Raw genomic sequence first — 13,993 nt, forward strand, 5'->3', positions numbered from 1 at the left:
ATGACCTTATCAACACATCTCATAACCAAGAAAGAAAGGTGTCTTTCCATTTCTTACATCTAGTATGTATTGTAGTAGGACACGGCATGGTTATAACCAATTTATAAGATAGGACACATACTTGCGCAAATAACGGATAGAAATCTCTGCCAGACTCCAAGCACATTTCCTCAAACTTCATTATTACTTCAATCTGCAACAAAACAAATAAATATCTTATTATTAGATATATTTATCAATGATACTGGAAACAACTAAATTACTATGGGTTCAAGGATAAGTCAAGATTTAAGTCTAGGTGTTGGACTCATTTGACCTTAGACCACAAGAATAGAACTATAATGCTAACGTTACAGTTTTTACGAGGCAAAAAAAAAAGGAGAAAAAAAATAACAATATATACGCCCACATAGGGCATTCCTAGAAATTCCAAACAAAAAAAAAAAAAGATATGGGTATAATCAATACTAACCTCTAGGAAACCTTTCTTTCTTCCCATCTCAGTAGTATGCTTGATGGAGAGCCTCAAACAACAATAAAGGCTCTTCATCAAACGAACAACATTTTTCATACACGTTGAAAATTCGTATCAACCTTGTATAAATGCTTAATCACCTCAAACCCCACAACCCAGGTAGTATTGTCTTCACCAAATAATCTCTAGGCTCAATGCATAGTACACAATATTATGGACCCACTTTACTCCGCAAAAAAGAAAGTGTACTCTTGAAGGAAAGCAATCCACTGAACATGCCTTCGCACAATTTGTTTTGAGATTACAAGTCCTACAATCGGAATATGAAATGGACCCTGTTTGAGTCAAACACCACCTCTAAAACTTCAAGGCTTTTGAATTATAGGATAAAACTCAACATCATAGGTGGGGTACTGTTGTCTTTGACCAATTCAGATTCTCGTAATGCAAGCAACTGAGTGATTGGGTTTGCTTAAAATAGTCCAAATACCCAAATTTGAATCCTTAAAAAAATATTTCAAAAGTCTGGCAAAGCTATGATGGTATTCTCTGCCGTCTTTTGTTAAATTTCTCAGCCACAAGGTTCCAACTGTAAATTCCACTTTGCCATTGCACTAAATATTTTTATCGATTTTCGAAAAAATATGGCCATCCCATAGAAGCCTAATTTTTGTTAAAGACTACGAATGGGGTCAGTCAACAATAACTCGAATCTAGGACCAATCAAACCCTACAGATTTGGCCAACAAAACAGAACCAACGATTCGTCTGACATGTAAGTGCATTACTTGAGGTTCACACACAACATATAAAAAAGACATCAAACATCAAAATTAGAAGCCCAAAAAACTTGGGCTTAACAATTAAAGTTAAAAGCAACATACAATGTTTCCAATTTGGATAATGAAAATGAAATGTATGCAGAGTTTTTTTATTAGCTTCTTAAACAGAGAAAGATACAACAAACGAACCACAGTTACTAGTCAGAATTAAAAATACAAACCTCCTCGTCCATGGTCTGTAGGTAATGCTGCAAAAGGCCTCCCCACCTCGTAATTACAGTTGCAACATTTTTAAGCAGCTCACCTTAAAGATAAATTGGAAACAAATTAAAAGCAGGAAGTATTTCATTAGTTACTAATGTTATTCAACATTATACTGGGAAGAAAAGATGGAAAAAAGGAAAGTCCCACATAAGAAAAGTTCTAAAGCACCATGATCAAGTTAGTCCAAGCTAAAAGGCAGTATTGTTTTGCCTAAAGTTTCTACATGTGGCGAAAGCAAATGCATAAAGGGACAGATGTTTGTAAATATATATAGTTCAATATGAAAAATGGTTCAATAAAAGGGATAAAATGCAGTTGTAATGCTAAAACCCCTCTATATTTATATAATGCACCATCAATAATGCCTGTTTTCAACGTAATGACCCTTGCAACGTTTTTCTTTTTTTATATGTAAATGTTATTTTACAATCAGCAAAATATTTTTTAAAATAAGAGTGTTGTAACTAATTTACATTTAAACTTAATATTTCAAATAAATTTTTTTTTTTAATGACCATAACAAAGTGCAACTGGGAAAATATCATAGTTAAATCAATCCAAAAACCAGAGAACAATAATAGGAAAGGAGAGAAGACTGTATAGAAAAAGAATGTTAGATTGTATCACAATAATGGTGGTAATACACAAACTAAACACAAAACAATTGTAAGAAAAGAGACCAAACTTCTAAATGAATGCACGAGCGATGCAGACTAAAAGTAATGCATATTTCTCTCTCTCTCTCAGAAAAATCAAAATCCATACTGTCTCCTTTAGATAGAATTCTGGTACCCAGAACTTTAAAGCCCTCGATCATTTGAGAAGTGGGATCATTTAAAGAGACCTAAACAAACCAATTTCTTGAGAGTTAAATAATTGCTCCTCTTGATATAGTCTTAATGTAGTGGAGCTATGCAATCATGCTTTATTCCATTAGATAACTAGTTTAGTACTATCGTTTCACTTTTATTCAATTACCAGTAGTGGAACTCTTCTAAATATTGTTTTGAGGTTCTACATATTCAGAGTAGAGAGAAAGAAGGGAGTCCCTCGTTGATGCAACGACATAATTAAGGATATGTATGTGAGGGTGGGTTGTGACTAGTGTGATGGACAAATGAAAGGAGATGAAAAGGTTCCCAATTTCAATTAGTCTACATCTAGGATTGGTTTTAAGTATGTAGTTTTTTTCCTCAAGTATTAGATGAAGTAACTACTCATATTCAAGAGCACACACCTGGGTGTATGCTAGTCATGGATGGTGTAATATAAGTTGATGAGACTAAGGAGAGTCAACCCAAAATAAGAATTATGTAAAGAGATGTTGGAGCCCAAGGATTTTAGAATAAGTATAACTAAATGTGGAATGTAAATTCAATGCTGACAACCAGGAAGAAGAATGTCTAGAAAAATATGATGGTCTAGAAATAACTCAAAGTGACCACTTCCTTTATCTCAAGTTTATTATACATAAGTATGAAGAAATTGAGGAAGATGTAGCCCATAGAATCAAAGTTAGATGGCTAAGGTGGAGTTGGGTGTCAGAAATTGAGGAAGATGTAGCCCATAGAATCAAAGTTAGATGGCTAAGGTGGAGTTGGGTGTCAACAAGCATCATATTAAAAGTTGTGTATGACAAAAGTTTAAAATCCCTTCTCGAGATAATGTTTTGGTCAAGAGAAAAATTGAGAATGTCTTAACCAAAAGATTTTGAAACATTCAAAGACAATCTGAAACATTCAATGTTTCGGGGTAAATGTTTCATTTTCAGTCTCGGATTAAATCAGAATGCCTCAAATGAAGTATTCCAAAATGGTACGAAAATTTAAACAATCAGTGCAACAAAAAAGAGGATGTTGAGATAGATGTGTGGAAAGACTCGAATGGTAGGATTAGAAACTTATGCATTCAAGGTAATGTAGGAGAAGCTCCAATAGGCATTAAATTAGAGAATGTCAAGTGAGATGGTTTAAGCATGTTCAATGAAAGCCAATTGTAGTCCCAATTAGAAAGAACAATTTAAGTTGAAGGTCCTAAAAGAGAGAGAAAGACCAAAGAGAATGTGGATGAAATGGTGAAAGCAAATATGCACTCACTTTCAATGGCAGAAGACATCAGTTTGGACAAAGTGGAATGGATGAACAAGATTCATTTTGCGAACCCCAAATCTTTAGGATAAAGCTTCGTTATTGTTTGTGGTTCCATATACCAGAGTTGATAGGAATGTTCTCTCTCCACTTCCTTCTCATTTGTTCTTCCACACCTATTATTTTTTTTCTTTTTCTGGATATGTTTAAGTGTGAAGTTAAGTTTTTGATCCCAAATCTGCGGTACACAAACATTACTAATCCATTGGGGTTCTCTTTTTATTCTTTCTCAAAGATAATAAAACCTAAGTTTATTACATGGCATTTTAACAATCTATGTAGCCCTAACAAAGGTTCATGAGTATACCATTGGAGAAGACTATTCCTCTTTAGAGAGGGAAATGAGACCGTTGGTGAGTATTACTCTCGCTTGGTGGTGCTGTGGGAATCTTATTTAGAAAACAGAGGTGGTAAATTGAAGATTGGAAAGTAGCTAAATTGTTATCTGGACTTTATTCCATATATGAGCCTATTCGTGCTCAATTTTTGGTAGCATGACATAATCTGCAACGAAGGTATTTGCCCAGTTTCAGATTTGTTCTTGCTACATCATTTGGACATGAGTTGATGGGGGCCGTGGTACATATGGTGGTTGCAATGGGCATAATGGTCATGATTTAGGAGGAAGACATTGTACAGTAGGTCATGGACCATGGAACTTCTATTAGACTTCCCCTATCATACAACCGAGACTAGTGTTGGGGCCTACATGGTAAGCTAGCATGGCCCAATTAGGCTTATTCTAGTGATGACCATTCTAACTCTCAATCTGTTTGGCTGACCACTAGCCAACAGCTGCATGATAAAAAATGCTAAAAAAAGAAACAAAGAAAGTGGTTAGTGAAGCTAAGCATAAGGTCTATGATAATATAAATAACAACATGAGTACTAGGAAAGGTGGGCAAGAAGCCAAGAAGGAGGTGCAAATTAGAGAAAGGAAGCTAATGACTTGGATAATGTTGGGTGCATTAAATATGATGATGAGAGACTCGGTAAAAGATGAGAAATTAGGAAAAGGTGGTGGGTTATTTACAAAAGTTATGATGGGGACATCAAAGCTAACCAAATTCTGTAATCCTCTTATTTTCATTTTCTTCCCTCGTCCTCCATCAAATTAGTAAACGAAAACCAAACAAGAGAATTTTTTTTAATTAAGTATAAATTTTATTAAGAAAAAAAAAAGAATAATAGACAACAAGTAGCCAGGTAGTCGAGGTGACCAACCTAGGAAACAAGGAAAAGAAAAACAAGAAACTGCCCAGAACAAGCAGACTCCCACCTAAAATCAAACTCCTAAAAAAAACTCCATTGAACTCATAAAATAATTCTTGAGAGCATTAAAGCTTGAAGAGTAGATTTTAATTTTTATTTAATTTTCTATAAATGACTTTTTTTTTATGTTTTTGGGCTTATTTTCATGTTTTATTAGCACGTAGTCTTAATATAATATTTAAAGGCAGTTTAGTAACTTTAATTTTTCTTTTATTTAAGTTTATTCGGATTAGAAAATTAGGAGAGAGAAAGTTACGAAATTAGATTACTTATTTGAAATTTTAGTTTGATTAGGGTTTTTGGATTTATTTTCTTTATATATAGATTGTGTTAGGGGTTTTTTCTTAAAGAAAATTTTAATGAATAAAGAATTTCTTTCATGAAGTGAAATGGGTTCTCCACAATTCTTGGTGTGATTCCAAGAAACCCTTGGTGTTATTCCATGGTTCTGTCTTTCTATCACTTCTCTTTTTTTCTTCTAATCTTTATTTTTCTTTTTATTATTTTCTCTTAATTTTCTTGAATTCTTGTAATTCTTGCATTCTTGATACTTGATACTCGATTCTTGAAACCTACAAACCTCAACCTTTAATCTTTAATAATTTTCTCTACCCTACAATAATTGCAAAAGAAGTCATTTTACCTTTTAGGTTTATCCTATTCTAGCAACAATCCTTAACTTAATCCCAAACCAAAAATCCCTAACCACCCTTATTTTCCTCTTCCCTCACCGTTCTAAATCAATAATTTACGCCAATTAAACAACATCCGAAAAATATTCCTCTTGAAGTCCTAAAAATAGGATTTTACTCCGTAAAATACTCTATTGTTGTAATGTCTTAAAAATCTATTTCGTATCTCGAGGTGATTGATTGTTATACTATGTACATCTCTAGGAATTCTAATAAAAATTTAGAATTAATGTTTATAAAAATATTTGGAGAAGAGTTGAGAGAAATTAGCATATGCCTCGATAAGCGTGCAAAGTGATCAATTTTATAAAAGAAATTTCAAAAAAATCCGAGTGCACCATTAGATTCGTATCGAAATATAATTCAAAATGGACTACAAGTTTGCATAAATCAGAGTCTTGAACGTTAAGTTATTAACAAAAGAAAACAATTACCTTAAATAACCATTACGTCCCTAGTATCATATAAATACCATACTTAAGAGAGAAAAATCATATTTTTCTTTTTCTCCATCATTCTTCTCAAACGAAGGACACACAAACCCTAGACCTTCAAACAACGATTCAAGAACTTTAGTAAGAAAACCGAAAATCCATAAAAAGGAGAAAAAGTTTGGACTCGTCGAGATCTTTGCTCTAAATTGAAGAGTTTGTGTTGAGATGAAAAGCAAAATTAGGGTTTCGAGCAATGAGCGTTTTTGGGAGTCATTTTTAATGTAATCGCATTGTAGAATAAGCAAAACAAGTAGAAAATCTTACCTTCTACCTTTTAGTTGCTAGTTTCTGAAGAAACATAGATTTATCAAAAGTATTTTGTTAGGGTTTCTTATTGGAAATTAATTCACTTTAAATCATGCATGTTTAGGTGTTCGATTCCATAGATTTACTTTATATTCAAGTTAAATAAGTTGTTTTTACATTATCTTACAAGTTGTAGAGAAGAAAATAAGATAAAACAAGTTTTGGAGAAGTTTTTGAGAAAAACCTGAGAAGAAATCCCGAAGAACTCAAGTTTCACCCCTCCAATCTCTATAATGGTCTGATTGCTATAATATAACGATCTATAATAGCTATAATATCTAGTCGATATAATAGCGACTTCTTATCATAATTTTTGTGCCAAACACATTTTCAGCATAGTGTAAGAAACATTCAACAACTTATTTTCATTACTATTATTGTTTAGAAGAGAAAGAGAGATTTAGAGGAGAAGCATTGAGAGACTCCATAAAATAAAATAAAAAAGCATATTCTATGAGCCTCCTCTCTTATATTTATATAAGAGAATTAGGGCTACACTAAGTGGGACGTGTGAAATTGACAAAAGACTAGTTTGCCCCTACACGTCTTATACATACCAATAACACCCCCTCAAGTTGGAAAGTCTAACTTGCAATGAAAAACTAAAGGAAATAAACTAAAGAAACTACAAAAAAAATAAACTACTAAAGAAAAGAAAATAAAAGAAACAAAAGAAAAAATAACACTCCCCCTCAAGTTAGAGCATAAATATCAAGTAAATCCAGCTTGGAGTAAATAAGACTGAGGCGATTATAGTTAAGTGTCTTAATGAGCATATCTGCCAACTGATCTTCAAACTTCATGAACGGTATATTAATTTCCCTACATAAAACCTTGTCTCTGATAAAGTGATAATCTGTCTCTATGTGTTTTGTTCGCTCATGAAACACTGGATTGGAAGTAATATGAATTGCAGCTTGCTTATCACAATATAATTACATAGGAGTAGTTATCTTAACACCCAATTCTCCAAGAAAATTCTTAACCCTTTTCAATTCACATGTCATAAGAGTCATTGCTCTATATTCTGCCTCTGCACTAGACCTTGCAACCACATTTTGCTCCGTACTTCTTTAGGAAATCAAGTTTTCTCCCAAGAAAATGCAATACTCAAATGTAAACCTCCTATCAAATGGAGAACCTGCCTAGTCAGCATCACAATACCCCTCTAAGTCCAAATGATCTCCGGACTATACCACAAACCCCGTCTTGGAGACCACCTAAGAAATCGAAGGACCCGAACAACAGCTTCCCAATATGGAACCCTTTGTGTTTCCATAAATTGACTTACACTTACTACAAAAGAAATATCTAGACAAGTGATAGTCAAATAATTGAGTTCACCAACTAGTCTTCTATATTTTCCTAGATCATTAAACAACTTTCCACTGTCTACTATCAACTTTGATTTAGGGTCCATTGGAAGGTCCATAGGTTTATTTCCCAGCATACCTGTCTCATCAAGCAAATCAAGAATATGCAGCGTGTAATGACCTGAAAATCCTAAAATGTATCTCAAGGAAAGAATTTTAGATCCGTGCATTGATTTAAAAGTATGGATTTTTAATTTTTAATATTTGAGGAAAATTAACTTCACCAATAGATTTAGAAGAATTGAGAAACATACTTTAGCCTGTAAGCACGCTTAAATCTGAAGTCGATTAAAAAAGTTATCAAATCCTCGAGTTTCGCATTAGATATTTTTCCAACAGGTAAACGACACTTTAGAGACGTAATTTGAAGAAATCGATCATACCATTAGATTCATGTCGAAAAATCATCCGAAATAGAGTATAAATTTGTCCAATTTGACATTTGGGAAAAACAATTCCCAAAATGTCAAGTACGTCCCAACTTAAGTTATATAAATATCTGAATTCTATTAGAAAAATCAAATCTTTCTTATTCTCCTCTCCAAACAAATCTCAACCATTTTCCCTCGATATTTGAAACTCGGATCTACACCAAACGAAAACGATCTGAGCTTAGCCGCAAGAAGGAATGTTGTTCCTCTTGCCGAGGGTTACGCGTGGACGCAAAAAAATCATATTTTCACCGGAAGAAAACTTTGGAGATTGACCGAAGGCGATTTTAAATTCCATTCAACCGTTGAATATAGCTTGAGGTAGGTTGCCTTCCCTTCTACCTTCTAGTTATGCGATAATTCCCTAGAAAATCCATGCGATCGTCGATAAATCGATCGTTTCATTAAGTTTATACATATTTGAACGATTTGAATCATGTTTGCATGCTTATTTATGATTGATTTTAGTTCATTTGATGTAATATAAGCATTTTATAGTTGGTATAATATTTGGATCGATTTTGGTCAAGTTTCGACGAAAAATCAACAATTCAGAAAGCATCCGAATGTTGAGTTTGGTTCTAATTTTTTTTGTGTTGCTTCCATATAGTATGTATACCCATTTCCTACCTTTATTTCATTAAAAACAGTTAAGTATTACTTTAAGTTCTTTAATAATTAAATAAATAACCTGTTTTAAATTTCGACTTTGAAAAATCATTTTTTTCAACACTTAGCCAAATTTTCACAGATTTTCAGTTTTTACATCTTATGATTTTATCTTTGTTTCCGAGTCTTTCGACTCAACCAAAACCATCGAATGGAATTGGTTAATGCTATATGGATTTCGAATTACTTTAAAGATAAAATTACTTTGATAGATATGTAGGAAATTAGATGATAGATTGATTGATTTATTTAATTGATGGATGGATAGAGAGAACGTATGTTATCGACTGATTGATGGAACAGTGCCTCCAGTTCTACGTAGTGGCCATGCCACGTAAAACGTGATAGATTGATAGAGAGATGAGATGGTTGATGGATGGAAATGACAAATAACTATCACTGGAGAGCACTACCAGACTTTGTTTGTATTTTCAATTAAAAGAAATGATATATTATATACAAAATAAATTGTTTTGTTTACCAGTAAAGGTTTGTAGAAAACCCATAAAGAGTGACGCGTTGCTATGTATCCGGAAGTGGCGTGTCTATCTAGGATAGCGCTAGATGTCATATGCTCTTCAGTAGTATGGGATACCTTAGAGCATATTACAGCTTAGGAGATCCGGGAATTTCTCCTACTTATTCCCTGGGGAACGTTGTATGTAAAGGCGGTCTCTGTATAGTGTAGAGCTAGGCGGGATTCACATGCATTGCCTCTTGATAGGCTTCGACGCGAGGGGTCTCCTGGGCTAGTTAGTGATCACTTTTAGTCTGTAGTCGTCAAACAGTCAACCTCACCGTTAGTTGAACTCAGTATTGGGTTCTTGGTCAACAGTCAATCTGAGGCGGATAAATAGTCATCCAACCGTGGTATGCTAGACCGGCCACAAAATCAGATTATAACGATGGAATTCTACATCGGAGGTTAAGTTTGGAATATCGTATTGCCATAGCCGAGGCGGTTATATCGGCATGTTCCTCTGCTCTCTTATCGATTACACTGCCGTATTCTTATTATGTATCTTTTCTTTATTTTGTAATGATTGATAGATATTTTCATTTAAAAGATGCATATGCTACTTTAAATAATTGAAAATGATAGATTAAAGTTATTATAACGGTTTACTGAGTATGCTTAGACATTTATCGTATGTTACATCATAAAAACTTGCATCATTTAATTGTTCTGATGATTACTCGTGCATGTATGACTCGCTGTTAGAACGGCGTTCATCCTGCTGAGTAACATTCTCTTGTTACTCACCCTATCCTTCACATTTCAAATTATTCAACTCTTGAGGAGCCGTTATTTGAGGAGTCTTTTGAGGAGGTCATCGAGGAAGATCAGATTGATGTCTTGCCACCGCCATATCTTTGAGGACCAGTAGAGGATCCTAGCGGTTTTTGGTTGTAGATAAGAAACATGTTAGTCTTGGAAATTTTTGTAATTCCATATATTATGAGACTGAGGACTTGGATGATATCAGTGTTTGATCATCGTTTCCGTTTAATCTAGACTCTCGTATAGATGTTAGTTAAATGTTTATTCCGCTTTCTTTTTCATAAGTATTATTATTTGTGAATGTTATATTAGGTTATGTGATTGATTACCTCACACCTCAAGATTCTGACTGATGAATCATAGGGATTCATGTTGGGATTTTGGGACGTGACATAACGAGACAATCTAGGATAACACTTGTGGTTCTATGCTCCTTGGTAGTATGGGATAATTTGGAGAGTGGTACAAATTGTGAGATTCGATAATTTCTCTTCTTATTTCGTGATGAACCATTGTGTGTAAAGACGGTCTTTGTAAAGTGTAGAGACAATCGAGGTTCACATGTATTGCCTCTTGATAGGCTTTAGACACGAGGAGTCTCTCCTGGACTAATTAGTGATCACTAAGAGTTTATAATCGCCAAACGATCGACCTCACCATTAGTTGAACTCAGTATTAGATACTTAATCAACGGTCAGTCTGAGCCGGATAAATGGTCACCCAATTGTGGTATGCTAGACCGGTTACAAAATCAAATAAGAACGGTGGGATTCCACACCGGAGGTTAAGTATTGGAATATCGATTTGCTATAGCCGAGACGGTTATATCAGCATACTCCTCAGCTCTCTTATTAACTACAACATCGTGTTTGTATTATGTATTTTTTCCTTATTTTGTGATGCAATATTGATATATGTTTTACTTTAAAATTTTTGAAGCATTATGGAATATTTTAATAATAGAACTAATAGATAGATGACTAATATGAATGTCTACTACTCTTCATTTAGTCATTATTCGAATGTCATGTTATGATAAAACCTACGTTATTTAAATGTTCAACATAATTATACTTTGCATGTTGTGACTAGATGTTAGAACGGTATATTTCCTACTAAGTAACTCCCTGATACTTACCCTACCATTCATCATTTCAAATTACTCGAGTGTGGAAAAGTAGATCTATGAAGAAGAGTATTACAAAGAGGTTCCTAAGGAGGAGCATATTGACAAGCAGCAACCTCCTATAGTTTGAGACGTATTATAGTTTTAGGATTTTTCTATTTTGATTTTGAGAAACATATGTTTGGGCACTGTGTCTTGTACTATTATTTATCGTGTACTTATGTAGTTTAGAAGGATTATATCTTTTAAGGTTTGTTTATGGATTTGGATTATGACTGATGTTAGCTTCAACAACTCTAATCACTGTTATTAGATATGTTTTCTGCTGCCTTATAGTTATAAAATATGAATTGTTACTTATTACTGTATGTTATCATGGATTGGGTTAGATAATCTTGCACCTTGAAATCTAGTATTCAAAGCCTCGAAAGGAAGGAACCTCCAAAGAATTCTTTTCCTGCCACAAAAATAGTTTTGATCCCAACTTTGCAACACCAACAAGATTGAACTTGGCAATACCCAATTGATTTCGAAGTGTGCTAGAAAGTGATACCAAAGTGTTGAAGAAAGGATAGTTAAGTAAATATGGTCCACGGATTCCCCATCGGATTTGCAAAGAAAATAAAAGGTTGGCATCTAAAAACCTTTTTTAATCAAATGATCAATGGTGAATAAACTATCGAAAGAAGCTAGCCAAATGAAAAAGTGCACTTTCGAAGAGGCAGGCCTTGGAGCACCAAAAAACCTCTGTTGCAGCTGGGTGACTAATGACAGATCCAGGAGCATTATATACGTGCATAAAAATAAAGTTTCAGAAGTGAAAATAGCAATAGCAAAGATGAATGCATGCATGGCTTTAAAACCAGATGGTATTCCAATAAAAGTGTGGAAATGTGGGAAGCATCGGATTGTCTTGCTTGACAAAGTTCTTCAATAATATTTTGAAGACCAATATATGCCAGATGAACAGAGAAAAAAGTATCATTGTACCTATAGATGAGAATAAAGAAGACATATATAGTTGAACTAACCAAGGTTTAAAATCTTGTATTATAATGTAGTGTTGGTTATTCCAAAAATCGAGATGTAAACAAAACATATTCAAAACGCTCCAAAACAATCACTTTTTAAGTTGTTAAATTTTATTTTTCTTTACTAAATAAATATAGAATTATTTTTTAAGAGCTTAAAATAAAATAATTTTTTATTCTTAAATAAGTATAGAAATCTATTTTCTAAGTGTGTTTAAAATAAAATTTAAGGGGAAAAAAGCACATTTTTCACATTGATACAATTAGAATTGCATACACATCGATACACATTAGAATTTCTTCGCAACATTCCCTAACAAACATACGAACCATAAAACATTGCATTTGATGCATATAAAAAATAGTGATAATAAGTCCCCTACCTCAAACCACTTGAGCTTCTAAAAAATCCCTACAAAATTGTTAACCAATACAGAAGAAATAGAATCTGTATTTTTTTTCTTCTCTTGCTCCACTTTCTTCTTTCTATATACTTCCTCTACAAATCACCTATGTAACAAGGTATCAGAGCCGTCTGATTGCTAGGGTTGCTCTTCTTCTCTGCTATCTTTCTTATGTTTTGTTTCATTTTTTATTCTTATCAACCCCATTTAAAAAAAAAAAAAAAAAAATTCTTACTACTGGTTGATCGTGACTTCAGAAGCTAGATCACTTGTTCCAGTGTGTCATGAACCACTATGATGGTATATGGTTGAGTTGTTGGTAGTGCTGTTGGTAAGAGTTGAACCTTCTAATTCAGCAAATAGAAAGAAAGCTATTGTGGGCTGGTTTGGGTATGAATCCAGGATGAAGATCAACCTAGTTGCATGTCTTCCTATCAAGACAGATATGCTGTGGAGTTTTCTGGCAAAGAAATCACTGTTTTGTTATAATCTAAGGAGGGCCAAAGATTTTATGTGCATTTCCAAGGCTGGCGATGAAATCTGGAAGGCATTGGTTGGGAAACCAGAGTCTTGGGCCTCAGGATCAAATCTGCGAAGAGTTTATGGCTTGTGTTTAAATCTGGATGAAATTTGCAGTCATGTCTCTCATGTTAAGTTGCTGTAATTTTTGGTGATTGTGTATTACAGTTGAGGATGAAGTCTTAGTTGGTTTTTAAGGCCCTTGGGTATTTAAAAAATTGCCACACTGGTTTTGTGCCAGTATGCTCTCCAAATGTTTGTGAAATTGTCTCTTGTGTGTGGTCAATGTAATTGTATTGTTTAATCAATGGCAACTCCAAGTGAAACAAAGTCTCAAACTTTTAAAATGCTCTTAGGAGCCTAAATGCTTTTCATAAATTTATGGATTTTCAGAACCATATGAAATTTCTTGATTATTTTAATGTCTTCAGTAAACATGAGCAATTGCATCATATACTACAGAAAAGGAAAAACAATTCAAGAGCAAAGTATAAACAAAGTAAAATACTTACTATTGGAATCATAGGGAGTTTCTAATGCCAATTTCATAACTGAATAAAATATAGCCCCAGCACAAGCTGTAAATGGCATATTGTATGACAATCTGAGCTTTTCAAAAAATAAAAAGGGCAAGTTAGTGATGCACTACAATACTGATTGGATAATTTAATAAGCAATGACAAATGCAATTTCCAGTCGCATAATTCACATTTGAATAAGATAATC

At 33.7% G+C, this 13,993-nt stretch overlaps 1 protein-coding gene across 12 annotated transcripts in view; it reads right to left on the minus strand.

The window, feature by feature from the left end:
* LOC147382510 (Trimeric LpxA-like enzyme) overlaps window positions 1-13,993 on the minus strand; it is a 69,069-nt gene that overhangs the window by 11,027 nt on the left and 44,049 nt on the right. For 10 of the 12 annotated variants that reach the window (XM_086429450.1, XM_086429447.1, XM_086429446.1 and 7 more), the window contains 3 exons: window positions 13,780-13,871; window positions 1,479-1,561; window positions 122-193 (listed from right to left, as the gene is read on the minus strand). In XM_086429450.1, the coding sequence (XP_086285576.1) occupies window positions 122-193; window positions 1,479-1,561; window positions 13,780-13,871 (247 nt within the window). Of the gene's footprint in view, window positions 1-121; window positions 194-1,478; window positions 1,562-13,779; window positions 13,877-13,993 lie in introns of those variants that run through there. The other 2 variants (XM_086429453.1, XR_015174071.1) reach the window with 2 other exon arrangements.

The sequence above is a fragment of the Akebia trifoliata genome, chromosome 16 (genome assembly GCF_017979445.1).
Source record: "Akebia trifoliata isolate Shusen 1 chromosome 16, ASM1797944v1, whole genome shotgun sequence".
In the NCBI taxonomy this organism is placed as follows: Eukaryota; Viridiplantae; Streptophyta; class Magnoliopsida; order Ranunculales; family Lardizabalaceae; genus Akebia; species Akebia trifoliata.